The 14,069-nt window shown below is 57.8% G+C and overlaps 1 protein-coding gene across 1 annotated transcript in view; it reads left to right on the top strand.

Annotated features, from left to right (window-relative positions):
* Positions 1-14,069, top strand: part of CUX1 (cut like homeobox 1) — a 193,605-nt gene that overhangs the window by 52,042 nt on the left and 127,494 nt on the right. Inside the window, 1 exon segment of the mRNA XM_056108251.1 lies at positions 1,612-1,722. Within this exon segment, the coding sequence (XP_055964226.1) occupies positions 1,612-1,722 (111 nt within the window).

Consider the following 14,069-nt stretch of genomic DNA (forward strand, 5'->3'; position numbering starts at 1 on the left):
AGCGCAGCGTCACACTTGGGGACACCCAGTTGGCTTCTGGCGTGGGACCCCCCTCTGACCGCCCGTGCAGGAAGGGCGGGGCGGGTCCCGGGAGCTTCTCGGCGCTCAGCTGGGGTGATCGTTAGGGCACGAGGGGCGTGAAGGGAGCCGAGTAGGCAGAGGGTGACCCCCACGTTCTCTCTGCTGCCCTCAAGCTTCCCACGGGATGGGGGAGGTGTCCATCTGGGCTCTGGGTCAGATCAGCGGAGACTGCTGGGTGGGCGGCTCCTCCCCCTCCAGGCCCCCTGAAGTCGCACCTGTCCCGCGTGATCGGAGCGGCACGTCGGCTCCGCTTTTCTGTGTCATCTTTCACTATTGGATTTTTCCCCCTTCTCCGAGGCTCCTTTTTTAACTTCTGCTCCTGCTGCTTAAATATAGACGCGCGGCCCTCCTCCCTCGCAGACTGTTTATAGTTTGCAGAGCCTTCTGCTTATCTGCTTGCCTCCTCTCGCCCCACGGCGCCACATGCGTTGCGGCTGCTCTTTTTCCCTCGCCGGCACCGACTGGGCCGCGTTTCAAATGTGGTCTGTCGGAGCGAGCCGTGTTTCCCTCTTCACGGCAGCGCCTTGGCATCTGCTCTGGAATGCCAGCCCATGTTCTCCCGGACTGTTCTGCCCGAGATTCACCGCCGTGCCAGGAATACGAGGGGGAGCAGGGGAGCGGGTGGGGCTGGGCCACCTCCATCCCACCGTTCCCTCTTCCCGTTTGAAACCGTCTCCGTGTCCGAGCCGACAGCCGCCGGCCGGCTGCCGGTCCCAGCACGCTGCCGTCTCGCCTGACAGGGACACCCCGCCAAGCCCCCGGTGTGGCTCAGAGACACCCCCCACACTCATCCAGGAGAGCGGGTGGGCTCCCCTGGGGTCGGCGTGGGGCTCCTTGTCGTGGCGAGGCCCTTGTTGCTGAGGTTCCGCACCCCCTCAGCCTTGCAGTCAGTGCCCCAAGAAGCCACCAGCAGCAGGACCCGGAGTGCGTCCTCAGGGCCGGCCTGGAGGCCCCTCGCACCCTCAGCCACAGGCGTATTTGGAACGGGGCCGGGCCGGCTGCATGGATGCGCTGGTGTCAGCCCGGGTTCCTTGGAGTGTCCGTGCAAGGGAAATCGGTGGAGCAGAAAACTGCTCCCGGGTTCCAAAGTTTGCAAGATCCCGAGCTTGTGATTCTTGGAATCGCCTGTTAAAGCGTCCACTGGAAGCAAGTGGCCAGTTAATGTTTATGGTCCTGACGGGCTGAGGGTGAGGTACCGCGTTGCTGATCCTCTCCAAAGCCCACAGTAAATATTTGTTGAACGTAAACAAGTCATTTCTTCCCTCGAGAGGTCTCTACCCTCACCACCCCGCATACGGGAGGAATGCAAACAGAAAGCCCCCAAGAGCGCCTGTGCCCACCGAAAGGCTCAGGGCAGCTGTGTGGGCCTTGGGTCCCGGGCTGGACCAGCTGAACGGGCACGGGGTGGTGGCGGGGAGATAGGTGTGAGCCCGGGACCTCAGCGTCGGGGGTGCATGGCCCCCGCCCCGTCCTCAACCACCTGTCCCCAAGCAATTACAATCTTGTCTTTCCTCTCGTGTCTCCATGCAGAGGGAACTCGATGCCACCGCAACAGTATTGGCAAACCGGCAGGATGAAAGCGAGCAGTCTCGGAAGCGGCTCATCGAGCAGAGCCGGGAGTTCAAGAAGAACACTCCAGAGGTAAGCGGGCTGCGCCCGGCCCCTTCACCGACGCTCTGCACAGGCGCCGTCCCCGACGGAGCCTGAGTGTACACAGGGCCCGGTGGGCTGCCGCAGCCGAGCAGGCAGGGTCCCTCAGCACGTGGGTGCTTGAACTGGTTTCCAAAGGGCTCTGCAGGGTCCCCCCTCACGGCCCCCTCTTCATGGCCGTGCGAGGGAGGCCGTACTGGGCGGCCAGACCGCTTCTTCCCTGATCGACTTCTTGGTTCCCCTTCCTGCCCTCACAAAGTGTGCGTGAGCAGTCATGGGAAAGACAGGTTGGTGGCCAGTTGAACAGACGGGGAACTCTTTCCAGAAGCTTCCTCACCCTCAGCCCAGGCTGGTCCCAGGCCCATCAGCGGCCGTCTGGCTGTGGAAGGGGTGAGGGAGCGGAACCACCTCCCAACAGTGATGTTGCTCCCTGGGGCTCGTCCTGGGGTTGGGAACGGAGTCGGTGGCTGCGGTGTTTATCACAGTCTGGGCCCACGGCATCTCGGGCCAAGAGTGGGCTTGGGTCAGTGATGGCCACATGTGTGACCACAGCCCCAGGGTCGCCACCAGGACTTTGGGCGTTGGTTGATGGCAGAATAACGTGTCTCTAGCATGCCCATGAGACCCTGCCTCCAGCAGCCCCGTCCTCAGGCCGCGCTGTCATGAACGTCCCTGGTCGGCCTCCCCTGCCCGGCTTCAGTCTCCAGCACTGGCCTGGGGTGCTGCTCTCTGTGCGCCCCTGCTCTGATCCACCTTCGTTTCCCCAGCTGACCCCTTCACAGCACTGGGCCACGCCCAGCCCTGCTCCCGCCGCTGCCTGCCCACTGCTTCACACTGGCCTCACTCTCCTGCCCCGGGGAAAGTTTAACCAGTAGGAAGGAGAACGCCTTCTGTGGCTGGAGTGTTCTAGAAGTGGCGTGTGTGTAAGAGGAAGATTGCTTAGAACTGTGTTCTCGGGGAGGGAGACTGTCAAAGGAGACCGAGCAGGTGGGTGGGAAAGACATCTGTATAGACAGAGACCAGGACCCCAGGCCCCTGACCCAGTGAGAGTGGGCCCCGCAGGTATAGACTCAGACCAGGACCCCTGACGTGGTAAGAGTGGGCTCTGCGGTATAGACACAAACCAGGACCCCTCACCCGGGGAGAGTGGGCCCTGTGGTATAGACGCAGACCAGAACCCCAGGCCTCTGACCCAGTGAGAGCAGGCCCTGTGGTGTAGATGCAGACCAGGACCCCAGGGCACTGACTCCCCACACGATCAGGCCTCACTCCAGACAGACTGGGGCAGGTGGGGGTTTTGCTGGACACGGCCACCCCCTGAGTCCTCGGCAGTGACTGTTGGTATCACAGAGATGGACAGGCAGGATCGGGCAGCACGGAGAGGCCGGGGGTGGACTGTGAGAGGTGGGCCTAGAGGCCAGCCCCCTGATAGAGGGCTCTGCCCCCAGGACAAGGCCGGCGACCAGGTGTTGTGACTTTTAACCCCAGTCACAGCTAATTTGAAGGAGATTGTGATTACTTGGGAATAAAATTTCATCCATTGTTTTTATTTAATTATCATCTTCATAGAAAAGGATTTTTAAATTGCATTTTGTAACAACACCTATTCCTTGCTGAGCTTCACTATCCGTGGTTGGGTACCAAAGACAGTGGGACTGTTCCTGGCATTGTTTGCCATGTTCATTTCCTCGGGCGGGGTTGTGACTGGTGCTGGGATAAAATTAACGACCCTCCAGAAGTCCAGTTTCTTAGCCATTAAAGTGTAACAGCACAGCATGCGGGGCGTTTGTCTTGCACATGGCCGACCCGGGTTCAATTCCCAGCATCCCATATGGTCCCCTGATCACCGCCAGGAGTGGTTTCTGAGTGCATGAGCCAGGAATAACCCCTGTGCATTGCCGGGTGTGACTCAAAAAGCAAAAAAAAAAAGTATAATGACAGGCTCTGATGGCACAGAACTGCTTTGTGTTTGTATGGTTTATAAGAGCTGTAATACAGCAGATACACAGTATATCCCACCCTCTCCTATATGTACACATACCTATATACACACCTAACACACCCCTGTCACATCCCCCCAGGCTTGGCCCCTAGAGCCCAGCACTTGTCTTTTAATTTGGAATATGCTCTTTAGGATACACTAGATGCCGCAGGTTTGTTTCACTGTGTAGAGTGTGAACACACACACACACACACACACACACACACACACACACACACAAAATACTGATGGTTTAGAGAGTCCAGCTGTTTGGAGAAAATCCCATCTCTGTTCTGGAAACTTCCCCTGTCTCTCACCGAGCCTAAAGACCACCGATGCCGGTATACCTGGAATCTTCCCAGTGCAAACCGCCCCCCATGGCACTACTGTCTCTCCAACACTGGCCTCGTGACCCTTCCCATAGACCTGAGTTTGTTTGGGACCTTCCCTGCAGTGCTCACAGGGCCTGGGGAACCCTCCCGGTGAAATGTGCAGACCAGGCCGCTGATTTAGTGCTGGGGCCACGCCTGGTGTTTGGTTTCAGTTCTTTTCCCGTGATGGCAGGGTTTGAGGTATGCACCCCTGAGCTCTCTCCTGTGTTTCCGTGCTCTGATCAGATTGTTGCCTCTGGTGACCCTGGGCCCCTTAGGTCTGTGAGGTGCACGTGCGGTTGCCCAGAGCAGCCCATCTCCTCATTCCTGGAACCAGAGTCACTTCAGGGACCATGAGAGAGAACGGGTCCCCGTGCCGTTCCCCTGCTCTTCCACCTGGTTAGGTTTCTTGTTTGCTTTTCAGACCAGAGTTTGTCCTAAGAATCTCCAGCTGCTTCTGGCTGAGCCAGAACCTGACCCCCTGCCACTCTGGTTCGATTCTGAACTGGCTCTCGACGCAGGCTGAGTCCGCACACCGCTCTAGGCTCCCGGCCAGGGTGGCACAGGTTGTTCATTTGGTTTGGTTCTTTCCTCAAAAGGCAGACCCCGCTTTCTCGGGGAGAGGAGAGGAGAACCGAGGCCTGCGATCAGCGATTCCCCATCCAGCCCCGTGGGGTTCACCCGACCCCATCCATCAGCCCCAAATCCTCATCCCTCTGCCGTGCCCCAGACGATGCTTCCCAGGAAAGGAGGATTACATCTTTCCTGTGCTTCAAACCGGGCGTCCCTCTGAACCCTGCCCCATGTAATATATTGGCGGGGGGGGGGCTCCTAAGCAGTGCTCAGCATCCTCCAGTGCCACAGTTCCCGCCCTCCCTCGTGGGTGTCTTGTTCTCGTGTCCGCCCTAGTGACCCCTGGTTGTACTGGAGGCTTGGGTTTCCCACCGGTTGCTCCAGTGTCACCACCCCCCTCTACCCCCGGGGCTGAGCTGGGTTCTGCTGCTCCATCTCGCTGTGCCCGTGTGGACGCCCGGCCCGCCTCCTGCTTCCCCTGGGGAAACTTCTCTGTGTGCGGGCCGCTGCCCTTGTTTCCTGCCGTGCCGGGCGAGAGCCTCTTCCTGACCTTTACGTTCTTGGAAACAGCTGTCCAGGACAGGGGTGCCTGGAGGTACAGCTTGGGAGGAAGCCTCCCGCTCTGGGTGGAATCGGCTGTTGGGGGTGGAGGGGGGTGCGCGCGTTTCGTGGCGGCAGGGCTGGGCAGGAGCGCGCATTAGACCAGTGCCTGCCTTTGTCTCCCCCACCCCCAGGCAGGACCCGCTCAGTCCCCTGCCCCCCTTCAGCGGACGTGCCCTGGGCCTGCTCCTGGACGGGGCAGGCCACAGGCGGGAGGAGGGGCTGTGTCGGTGTGGCCTGGCCCGCGTGCGTTGAGTCACTGCCTCAGCCTTTATATAGCACTGCAGGGAGTGACTCAGTCCTGGAAAAAGAGAGTCACTGAAAATAAAGTTGCCACTCAAGTGGACACGGGCTGCTCAGGCCGCCCCAACCGCGGGGCCTGGCTGCATGTGGAGCCTGGGCGTGGCGTGGCCCTGGGCGGCCCCGGGTGACCAGGCTGGGTCCCGGGGGATTTGGCTGACTGTGGCCAGCAGGATGGTCACCCGAGAGCTGCTGGGGAAAGGGCACTCGCGGAGACCTCCTGCCTCTCAGCCCATGGCGGTGTCCAGATGTTCCAGCTCCGACCAGCCGTTCTCTGTGTGGGGGGCAGTGATGGCTTCTGGGGACCCCAGATGCCTCAGGTCACCACTAGGCATTCCTTGTTGCTTCTGACCCCATTAGAATCAAAGGTGCACACACTGAGGCCGGGGGCTTGGGATCTGCGGGAGCCTGGGGGGTTGTCACTGCCTCTCTGGCCGAGCGCGGCCCTAAGTAGGGGCACACTTGGCATCTCCCGCAAGCCTGGGCCTCTGGGGAGGGCGACGGAGCACCAGCGAGACAGACACCCCCTCCTGCCCCCACCAAGTAGCTACTGAAGTGGAGGGTGGGAATCTAGCCCTGGCACCTGTGCCAGGAGGCAGTCCTGGGGTCACTGTCCCCCGTGCCCATGGGCAGGAGTGCTGTGGCCTCCTGCAGCCTGTCTTCACCGACTCGGAAAGGGGACTAGTCAGGAGGCTGGACAACGAGCGAGTCTCCAGTTGATGCCTGGGTGTCACTCTGCTGGGAGAAGCCTCTGAGATAGTACCCTCATTGCACTTCCTCACGGGGCCGACCACAGTGCCTCCAGCCCCCACCAGCCCGTCTTCCTAGCTACGTGAACACATGTCCACACAGAGTGTGTGCGAAACGGCCATCCGCAGAGGAGTAGACAGGCGCCCTGTGGCCTGTTGGCACGGTGGGGGCGTTTTGATGACGTGCCCCGAGTGGGCTTGGAGACACAAAGTAGATTAGCCGTTGCCAGGGGGAAGGGGGGCGGGGTGCCTGGCGATGCTGGTGGGGCTTCTGTGGGGTGCTGGAATGTTCTGGAATTAGGTAGTGGTGGAGGTTGCACAACTCCGTGACTCTGCCAGCACCACGGAATAATGGCCTGTTTTAGAGGAATGTCGTGGTGTGTGAACGTCACTTCGCACTGCTGTGGGCGCCGAGCACAGACTTGCCCTTCAGGGCGCCTCCCTGGGAACCCTGAGAGACCCCTACAGAAGGGACATTCCGGTGCTCATTTTGGCGGCGGCGACTTGGTTTTAAAAGGGCCACCTCAGAATCTGGCAAGGTTGGAAAGCCCAAGTATAATCAACTTGGAAGTTTAATCATTCTAGAATCACCCGCTGTTCAGTTATAATAAGTCTTTAACTAGAGAAAGTTTAAAAATTAAATGAGAACTTTTAACTGTTACCAATTAAATGTTTCAGCCAGTGGATGAACCCAGGGGTTACTTTCTTATTCTTTTGGGTCCCCACAGAGAGCCCCGTGGGCGTGCTAGAGTGACAATAGCCACAGTCCCGGGCGCCTCTTTGTCCCACTCCCTTTCCACAGAGATGTGACACGCAGCGGGGCCGGGCCGGCGGGCTCTGGGCAGGGAGGGCGCTCGGCACCAGCACCCCCGGCACTGACCCCAGGCCTCTGAGGCCGGTGGGGAAGTCCTGCAGGATGCTTGGCGGAGACCAGCGAGGTGTGAACATGTAGCGGGCTGGCCAGGGGGAGGCTGAGGAAGCTTCCAGGTCATGTGTGGCCCGCCTCAAGGCAGGAGGCTGGCTCTGGACACGGCAGTCTCCGGGCTCTCCCTCCCCCGAAGGTGTACGTCCCACCTATGACCCGGCCTCTTCCCTGTGGGAGGGGCACATTACGGCCTTTCCGCTGGCGTGTTCACTACTTTTGTAGTGCTGCAGCTTGCTGAACCCAGAGCCATATGGATGCTCCCACCGTCACCCTAGGGCCACACGGCATGGGGCCGGGCCTCAGGCTACCTCAGCACTGTCCCCTGTGCCACGTGGTGTTGCTGGACGCCCTGCCGCTGCCCCTCCGTCCCACGTGAATGTGCCGAGCATGCCGTGCTATGACGAGAGACCAGGGGCGTTTCCGTGGTGGGCTCTCATCCCTGGCCATTGTCCTCATCCCGGGGGACGACTCTGGGGTGTGCGAAGGTGTCGCCCCCTTGCCCAGGTGGGATCCTGCCCCTGCTCCCGCCCAGCAGTCTGCGCTGTGGCCCGCAGATTGTCGCCCTGTCTGCTCCCATCTAATGAGATCCTTCCTCTGCTCTTTTCCCTGACGACTGTGCTGGAAATTGGAGGAAATCAGGAGATTCCAAGCCTGGGTCCTTTGTGCCGAGGGCCTGTCTGCTCGGGCCGCCCCTCTGACCCGATGCTCGGTGCTCATGGGATCATCGGTCCCTCAGGAGCGTCTTGTTTCCGTACAGGTGAACCTGACCCAGCCTTTGAGGTCACTGGCGTTTCCATAGCTCCTTTCAGAATGCCTCTCTGTGCCGAAGCCCTGGAGACGGCTGCCCTGTATGTGTGGTGTTGACTTCACGGGGGTAGGCACCGCATGTGTCCCTGTCACCCTAGACCTGACTTCCTGGCCATCCCTCAACGGGTCATTCTCACGCCCCTGCACGACTCTGGGGATGGTCCCGTGTTATTATCGTGATTGTTACATGTCTGGATATGTGGTTGGGGACCCCTGTCCTCACTGTGTCCCTGCTTCTTCGCACTGTGCAGCATGAGACAGTTTCTTCCAGGCTGCAGTGATAGCACAGGGTGGGATGCTGGCCTTGCAGGGGGCTGGCCCGGGTTCGGTCCCCGACACCCGATGTGGGCCCCAGCGCCTTTCAGGAGTGATCCTTGAGCACTGCTGGTTGTGGTCCCCAAGCCCAAATCAATCATTTGTTCAGGCCCATCTTTGAAATCCTGTGAGTTTCTTTGGAATGTCTTTGAGTTCGTAGATAAATTTGGAGGGACCTGAGGAAGGGTGTGGTGTTTTTGATGGAATTGTTTTGGGTCTACTCTTGCGTGAATTTCCTTGTGTCTGACTGAGGACCCAGGAGAACGACCCACTCAGCCCTTGCTCGGGTTCTTTCTTAAGGGTTCAGAATACGGCTGGTCCTTGCAGTCTGGCAGGAGCATATCCCCACTGTTATCATAGGTGGCTGCGATTAAGATCAGGCGAGAGGTCGGCCGCGGGCCTCCCCCCTCTCCAGTTTCCTTCACAAGATTAAGTGGTTCTTCATTTTTGGCCCAGGTCATCAGTAGCTTAGAGCCATTACTGTCTATCGTCTGTTTGGTTTGTCTGAAATATGGGGCTGGTCTGAGCCTCGTTCCCTGGGGTCAGGTGTGTTCACATACTCAAAGTGCCAGGACCCCAGTCTTGTGTGTTGGAGTGTGAGTGTGTGAGAGTGTATGTGAGTATGTGTGTGAATGTGTAGGAGTGTGTCTGCTGTGTGAGCATGTAGGAGAGAGAGAAAGTGTGTGTGTGGGGGGGGTGTGTTTGAGAGAGAAAGAGAGAGAGAAAGAGAGAGAAGGAGTGAGAGAGTGTGTGTTCGTGAATAAGCCCCCAATGGTCCAGGCCAGCCCGGCCTGTGAGCGTGCCGGCCTGGCCAGATGTGTTAACCCGGCTCATTTTTAATGCTGGCTTTGCTGCACTTTCATGGGCTGCAGCAATTGGCCGCCTGGAAAAAAATGAAGCTGCCTTTTTTGTTGGCTTGTGTTCAGGGGGGTCTCTCCTCAGGGTCATTCCCATGACCTCCCCCAAGTGGGGCGGTAATTACTTTAGAAATTAAGGACAGGGATATTTGTACTTGTTTTTGGTAATAGGCAAACGACTCGTGAAAAACGTTTCTTATATATTCAAATTATTATTTTTCCAGAATGAAGGGGGAAAAAACCCTACTGCTTCCAACAGTGATAGTGGATAAAAGCAAAAATGGCTAGGAAAAAAAAAAAGACTAAAGAAAAAAAAAAAACCAACCGGGGCTGGTTGGGCCAATCAAAACCAGAACTGGGGTCTTAACTCTTGTTGCCGCGCTAAGATAAGGGAAATATTTCTATTCCTCCCCCCTCCCTGTTCTAATCCACTTGTACTTGGAATGGTGAAATGTTTGGTTATTTGAGTTTTCTTGATTGTGAGTGTGGGAATGAGTCCCATCGTAACCCCTTTTTAAGTAAGCGAACTGATACGTTTGAACCAGAAGAGCTGGGAGTCATTCCTATTTAAAAATTCTTTTTGCATGAACACATCTGCAATGTTGAGGAATATATGGAACATTGACACGGTGCTTCTCTCCTGCCGTGTCTCCAGCACGTCAATAAATCACCTTTTTTTCCTTTTAAAACGTCTGGCCTTGTAATTTATGTTTGCGTAACCCATTACTAAATCCATAGTAGGTGTTTTAGTTGGCAGCCATTATTTCAGGGGTTCTGAGGGGCTTTAAAGAAAAAAACAGCCTTTGTTAGTATTTATGCTTTTGTGGACATTTTCCTTTAGAAAAAATTGGATTTTAAAAGAGCAGTTGGAACTGTTCTTTTCAGATCATCAGCAAACAATGTTAAATCTGTGTTCCCACATTATCATTGTCCTGGGTTTTCATGATAGATTTTCTTTCCTGAAAAAATTAAAACTGGGAGAATTACCCTGATAGTAAGACATTAATTTTGATACAATTTCTGTTAGGTTTTGTGTGATACAGAAATCATTGCTGTTTTCAGTATTTAAAAAAATTCCTCAATGCACTCAACTATTTTAGTTATAAAGTGAGGATTAATATCGTCATTCGTTGCCAACGCTGGTGTTTGAACAAAAATAGAAATGTTGAGGTTTAGTTTACATACTTGCAGCTTACCTTTGAGCCTTTCGAATATTCATTTATTTTCTCTCTTTTTTTTTTTTTTTGGTTTGGGGGCCACACCCGGCAGTGCTCAGGGCTTCCTCCTGGCTCAGCGCTCAGGAGTCACTCCCAGCGGCTCTCAAACAGGCGTCTTACCCCGCTGTGTTCCTCTCCAACCCTTTCTGATCTTTAACCAGAGATCGGAAAATACTCCTATGTATCTTTTAGGCCAAAGTCAGGAAAACTTTGGACCATTACTCTGAAAAGATTGGGGGGAGGGGGAGGGAAAGTTACTTCTGCTTTTCTTCTATTAAGCTGAAACAAATAAACCACTTTCGAAGGCTATGAGCAGCCCCTGCCTCCCCCACCGGCCTGCCCCATCAGCCTGTTTGAGTGACGCTGGCCAGGCCAAGTACAGGTCTGGCTCACGCCACGGGGCGACCAGGACACTTGTTTCTCCCCCTAGAGCCTAGGTTTGTCTCAGGGAGTGGGAGCGCTTCCCACCTCTTCAAAGCCCAGGGCCGGTGATGATGGGTCCGTGGAGCGTGGCCGTGGGCAGCTCCGAGGGGGCCCTTTGCAGCCTGTGACCGGGGGTCTGGCTCTGCCTCTCGCCGTGGAAGGCCCTGTCTGGCCCCCACTTCTGAAGTCGGGGATTTAAAATAACGACAGTTTCCCTGGTGTTTATTTTAAAGGCATAGCTAATCCTTACAGCGCCTTATTTTTATGATATTGCTATTTCTGGATTCGAGACCAAGAAATCTGCTGCTCGGATTGCTCTGACAGCCTCTGCGCCGAGACTCGTTTCATTCGCTGGAAAGGTGCCTCTCCCGCGCCGCCCTGGGGAATGGTGGCAGCGCCCGACGTGCTTGCGAATCACCTTGGGAGGCACCGGGCCGGCTCTTCTGCTCGGCCGCACGCTCGGTGGGCGTCTGTGCAAGGCCTGCGGTTGTGTCCCGGAAAATGTTTCCACCAGGGGAAGGTGCCAGAAGCTGGAAGAAAGGGAAAAGGAGGTGTTTATCGCCCCAAAGACGCTGTCCAACTTTTATTGTTAACTCCTTTCCAAAGTAAACTTTTGGGCTTGTTTCTAGTCACTTCTGGCCAAAGTACAGCTGGGTTTGCCGGGTTTCCAGGAGCAGAGGCGAATCCTCATTGCAGGGCAGGGATGCCGCGGCCAGGCAGGCTGGCCCCTGGGAATCGGCCCTCAGCCAGCCCCTCCCCAAGTCACGGCCCTCGGGAAGGGCCCCCTTCCCAGGTCCTGGCCACACAGGAAATACGCTGTGGGCTTGGAGGCAGAGCAGGGTCGGGGCAGCAGCGGAGGAAAGTGAAGTGGGGGTGGGGTGGGCGGTGAGGGAAGGGGAGGGGGAGAGGGTGGGGGCAGGGTGGGAGGAAAGGGAGGGGCAGTAAGGGAGGTGGAGGGGGCCCGGGTCTCAGAGGAAGTGACTGCGAATGAAGGTGGGATTCAGGGAGCAGCATCGGCTTTCTTGGGCAGATAGAATATAATTTGTTCTGGTGGGTTTGGCTGGAGGGAGGACGGGGCAGCAGCACTGAAGGACGGCCTTGGCCTTGCTGCCTGCTGGCCAGGGCCAGGGAGGCTTACTGTTACCCCCACGCCCCGCTGGCCCTGGAACTTGCTTTTTTTTTTTTTGCTGTTTGGGTCACACCTGGCGATGCTCGGGGGTCACTCCTGGCGGTGGGATGCCAGGAATCAAACCTAGGTCAGTCGCGTGCAAGGCAAACACCCTATACTTGCTGTGCTATCGGTCCACCCCCACCCCCCCGACCTTGCATTTAGAGGTGTGTCCCGAATGCTTTCTCAGAAGGGGGTGTGTGGGGAGTGGGGTGGGCAGGATGGACCACGGAGAGGCCGCTGGGCCCCGAACCCCCAATTAATGTCTGCTCACGCCGTGCTGGCGGTGGTGGGGGGGTGGGGGACGGGCATAGATAGGTCCCCAGAGAGAGCTGTGTGCGGGAGAGGGCCTGGAGGTGGCAGGAAGGTGCCCGTGTGGCCCACCCAGGGTCCTTCCTCTCATCGGGGCCAGATCGCCAGGTGTTGGCGCAGACGAGGCTTTTCCAGCTGTCTGTGCCCTGGGTGGTGGGGAGGGTGCCAGTGTGTCCTGGGGTGCCCTGGTGGGAGTGCGGGCCATGGGCCGATGCCCTCCTCCACAGCAGGCCCTGGACGGCTGCCTGCCTGGAGGGGGAGGTGTTGAGGAGGCTGCTGGAGGCAGGGCGCGTGGGCCCAGCCACTGCGCGAGCCGAGCCTCGGACAGAGCATCGTGCCGCTCTGCTCCTCACAGCAAGCCGGGCCCCTGTCCGGGTCTGTCCCTCCAGCGGCAGAGAGGGGACTGGGCTTGGTCTGGCTGAGGCGGCAGTGAATGGGCACTCTTGGCCCGCCCAGCCTGACAGCGGAGGCCAGGCAGCTGCCACTCACCTGCGTGTAGAATCTCACGGACCCCGCAGACCTGTGTCGACAGCAGGGATCCTCCCCCCTCCAGCCAGAGCAGCAGGGAGAGGGGTGAATTATTGAGCCGGGGTCAGGAGCACCCCGTCCTGTGTCCCAGAGGCTGTGGCGCTGTAACGCCGGCTCCCAGGCCGGGCTCCCTCGGGCCCACGGGGCCTTCTACGGGCTCCATGGTTGCATCAGGGGTGAGCCAGCCCCGTGTCCCTCCTCTCTGCACCAGCCTTTCCCCCACCCACAGCCCCAAAGTTTGTGTTTTCCAGCACATTCTCTGAGTGGGTCTAGCCCCGCTGCTGCTTCACTCAGCAGCTCCCCCAGCCTGGCTGGGCATCAGGGTCCTCACTTCTGTTCCAGGTGTTCGCAGCTTCGACAGCCTGGCACCAAGCCGGTCCCCGGGCCTCGGGGTGGGCCTGGAGGAGAACGTGAATGGTCTCAGGGTCCCCAACCTGGCGACTGACCCTCGCACTGGAGGGGGAAACACGTGAAGCAGCGTGGCCGATGCCCCTGCCCCTGGCCTACCCACAGCCCTCCTCCCTCAGAGCGGGAGGGCAGCTCCATCTCTGAGAGTTGGCCCGTCTAACTCAGGGCCCAGGGCCAGTCGCACCTTGTCTCCATGGCAGCAGCCGCAGGGCAGAGCCTTCCTGTCGCTCAGCCCCTGACTGGCCCGGGGAGGGGCCCTTGGGCCTCAGACCCACACAAGACAGGGCCGGGTGGGGGCGTGGCTGGGCACGGCCCTGCCCCTGAGCTTTGTCACAACTCTCGGGTGCCTTCTTGGGGGACCCTGCTAAGAGTCCCGGCACCGTTGTTCATCTTTCCTCCTATTCCTGGAGAATCTAAAAGACAAAAGGAGAAGGATTATCCAGCATTTTGCTTTCAGTCCTGCAAGCAAATTCTTTTAGAAAAAAAAAAATAGAAGAAAAGAAAGTGAGTATCTCACTGGCCTCTCTGTCTCTAACTGCATTTCCTCAAGCGGCTCATCCCCGTGGATGAGGTGGGGAGGGTGGACGTGGCCCCTCTGCCTCGGCATTCCTGAGCCCGTCTGCTTCGTTTCACGCGGGGAGCACAGTGGGGCAGTGAGGCCTTTACGATGTTACTGGGCAGCGGATCACTCGGAAGGACCCTGAGTTCTTTAATGACCCGGCCCAAGGCTTCGGGCCCATTGGTTCTAAGGGCCTTTCGCGCTGCTGAATGCCAGGATTGATTGCGAACCTTGAAAGACGAGAC

This window comes from Sorex fumeus, unplaced genomic scaffold (genome assembly GCF_029834395.1).
Source record: "Sorex fumeus unplaced genomic scaffold, SorFum_2.1 ptg000199l, whole genome shotgun sequence".
NCBI lineage: Eukaryota > Metazoa > Chordata > Mammalia > Eulipotyphla > Soricidae > Sorex > Sorex fumeus.